Source organism: Sinocyclocheilus rhinocerous, unplaced genomic scaffold, assembly GCF_001515625.1.
Source record: "Sinocyclocheilus rhinocerous isolate Xijiao unplaced genomic scaffold, SAMN03320098_v1.1 scaffold573, whole genome shotgun sequence".
Lineage (NCBI taxonomy): Eukaryota > Metazoa > Chordata > Actinopteri > Cypriniformes > Cyprinidae > Sinocyclocheilus > Sinocyclocheilus rhinocerous.
In genome coordinates, this window is record NW_015655384.1 from 154,932 (window position 1) to 157,916 (window position 2,985).

The 2,985-nt window shown below is 40.2% G+C and overlaps 1 protein-coding gene across 1 annotated transcript in view; it reads right to left on the minus strand.

Moving 5' to 3' along the window:
• LOC107718010 (extracellular tyrosine-protein kinase PKDCC-like) overlaps nucleotides 1-2,755 on the minus strand; it is a 47,474-nt gene extending 44,719 nt beyond the window's left edge. The window contains exon 1 of the mRNA XM_016524925.1: nucleotides 1,832-2,755. Within this exon, the coding sequence (XP_016380411.1) occupies nucleotides 1,832-2,542 (711 nt within the window). The 5' untranslated portion in view covers nucleotides 2,543-2,755. The remainder of the gene's footprint in view (nucleotides 1-1,831) is intronic.
• Between the last annotated feature and the right edge of the window lie 230 nt (nucleotides 2,756-2,985).

A 2,985-nucleotide genomic window follows, 5' to 3' on the forward strand; every position in this document is an offset into this window, starting at 1 on the left:
TTTTTTTTTTATTTTTTATGTTGAGCTATCATTTCAAACCAAGAATATAGTCTGCATTGTGAATATTGTGAATCTGTTTTATGCTTAAAAATTTGTTCATTTTTAGATACTAAAAAGTGACGAATTTAAACTTCAAAAGACTTGATGGCATTTTGTGGCAGCTGTCTTTGATCGCTTTAGAGCATTATGTCTTTGTGTAAGCAGTGAGATATAACGCTGATGATGTTCGTTTGCCCATAAACTGTCTTTTGTGTGAGTTCATTAACTGGGGTCTTGCACCGTTGGTCCCCTGCTGCGAGCACACAGAATGAAATCAGGTCGGCGGCCCCAATCTACATACAGCTTCTGATAAAGCCTTCAATAACAGGATCTCAACGGTTACAGCTTTTGAAATTAAATAAACCATGCCGTCTGTAGCCATATTAAAATGTGGGGGATGTGTTCCACTGTAGGCCAAATACATAGGCTATCAAACTTATGAGATAAATCAACAAAACTCTCTTGGATATTACACACAACTAAATTCCAAGATGTAAACTGTTTTAATTTATGGATTCTGCAGTGGTTGGACTGATTCCCAGAAAACACATGTTTATTAAAAGGTGATATTTACCTTTTAGAACTGATTTTCAGGGACATTTTTACCATTTCAACTTGATCTGATTTATTTATGAATCAAAATCTACTTCATATTAGCTGCATGGTGTCAGTAGAAGCACTAAACCCATAACTAAAGGCTTACTAAATAATTTTCTCAACGTTAAAACAGATCAAATTCAATAATTTAACTAAAGTAATCAATTAAATTAAATTCAAATGCAGTTTTAAGTAAGTCTGTCAGTATAATTTAATTTATTTTATTTTAGACATAACCTGGTTAATTTCTGAGGCTGGCTACACCGCAGGACTGTCTGAAGACAGAGGCAGAAGATAAACGAGGGCTGTTCATTTCAGAGTCTCGTTCGCTAATGTTTACAAGAGCTGATTACGACTTCAACAACTACACAACCGCTCATGTCAAATAAATGACACACAAGGCAAAACACAGCCGTTTCTGAGCGCCCTAAAATTGGGAACTAAATACGCGGACAATGAGCCAATAGCCATTTTTAGTCATTGCTGATTGAATGATAGGCTAATTACTAAAACACACACACACGCACACACACACACACACCTCGAACTTATGTTGATTTAGATGCTCCAGGCGTAAATATTCACACATGAAATTCACACACAGTAATTAAACGCGGGTTTACATAGGAAAATGCCTGATGGCTGTTGGGTTACTTGGGTTATACTCTTTTTTATCTTTAAATATTGCTTTAGAATTGCTTTAATGAGCCCATTAACTGATAACATTATAATGTGTACGCGTGTTCATGTTACCCATATGCTTCAAAAATAACTATATACTGTGATAACAGTGAGCATTTACAAGCATTTAAAACGAATTCCATAGTATTACATGAATGTTTTTTTTTATTAATGTTACTCGTGTAAATACACAATGTAAAAATGTAATCCACTAACATTTAGCCTAAAACTAGCTTTGCCTTTTAAGTAGATAATCAAAGTAATGAGTTCATAGGCTATTACACCGATTCAGCTACTTTGAATTAAATTGTTGGTGAAGAAATGATTGTAAAATGAGTTGAAAATTCGTAAAATTCGGTAGAACTGATAGAAATCGTTGTGACCATTTAGACAGATGGAAAGAGAGTATTATAATGACGAAAACGTTTTAGTGTGCACATAATGCAAAGTGTGGTTTCAAATGAGCTAATATGATCTAGATTTGCTTTATTAAAATTATAGCCAATTTTATTACCTTGAGAATATTAGGGTGCTGCAGTCTCTCCATCAGTGTCATTTCCTTGACAATTTTGAAGGATGCGAGTTTGTAACAGTCTGTCGACGACCCGTATTTCTTCACACAATTCTCCATATCGTGACCCCCAAAATCCACTGATTTTAATGCGACGGAGAAGCTGCTGTTCAAAGTCGCTTTATACACCGCCTTTGTGTATCCTGAGCCCAGATACTGGACATTGGTCACGTTATCAATGCTGCTGCAGCCGAGCACCGACTCGCGCGTAAACTCCCGGTGTGATTTTGTTGCTATGGATACAGCGGGAGTCGGTTGAGACTGATCGTGGTCATTGTTGTTTTTCCCGATTCCTTTGTATGTTTCCCACTCGCTGCGTTGCTCCAAGTCCATGAGTCGCCTGCGCTCCAGCGGTCCGGTGCCGACCCAGTGCGCCCGTTTCTGACGGTACCGCAGAACCTCGTCCAATCGCTCGCGTATTTGCCGCTGGAGCTCCGGGAGTCGCCCGACGGTTGCCGTTTCGACGGGTGGCAGCTCGTCGACGCGAAGCCCGGCAGGAGCGTCCGCGTCGGGCTGCTGCTGGTTCTCGTGGTGGTAGCGATGCACGCGCTCGCCGTGGTGGTCGAATCCCGGAATGAACAATAAATTCATCAGCGTGCCCGTGAAGAACGAGAGGCAGAAGCCCGCCGCTACCACCATCTTTCTCCGCTTCATTTTGTTGCTTATTATTATTAGCAGAAAATAGATGTGTTCCCCCTTCCAGCCTCCGCCTACCCTCCTGGCAGCTGTAAGGCAGTCTGTCTGGCCGTGCCGTATTGTGCGGCGCGAAGGGTTCAGGATCGCGAGGGAAGTCTATGATGCTGCGCTCAGAAGGATGTGCCGTATGTTCACGTCTTCATCTTGCAGTTATGATTTAAGATCCACCCCATATAAGGCTGAACTGATCTGCAACAAAATTGCGAGAACAGTATACATTTGTCTATTTGTTAGTTTCTTAATTAAGGCCTTCAGGTTTAAACTAACCACCTAATTTTGTGTAATTTACAACTTTACAATTAAACCATCTCGAAAGTATAGGCCTATAGGCTATACATGGCTAAACATCCACACGATACAGTTAGTTGCATGTCTGTGTGTTTACCAAATGTTTTAAGCAA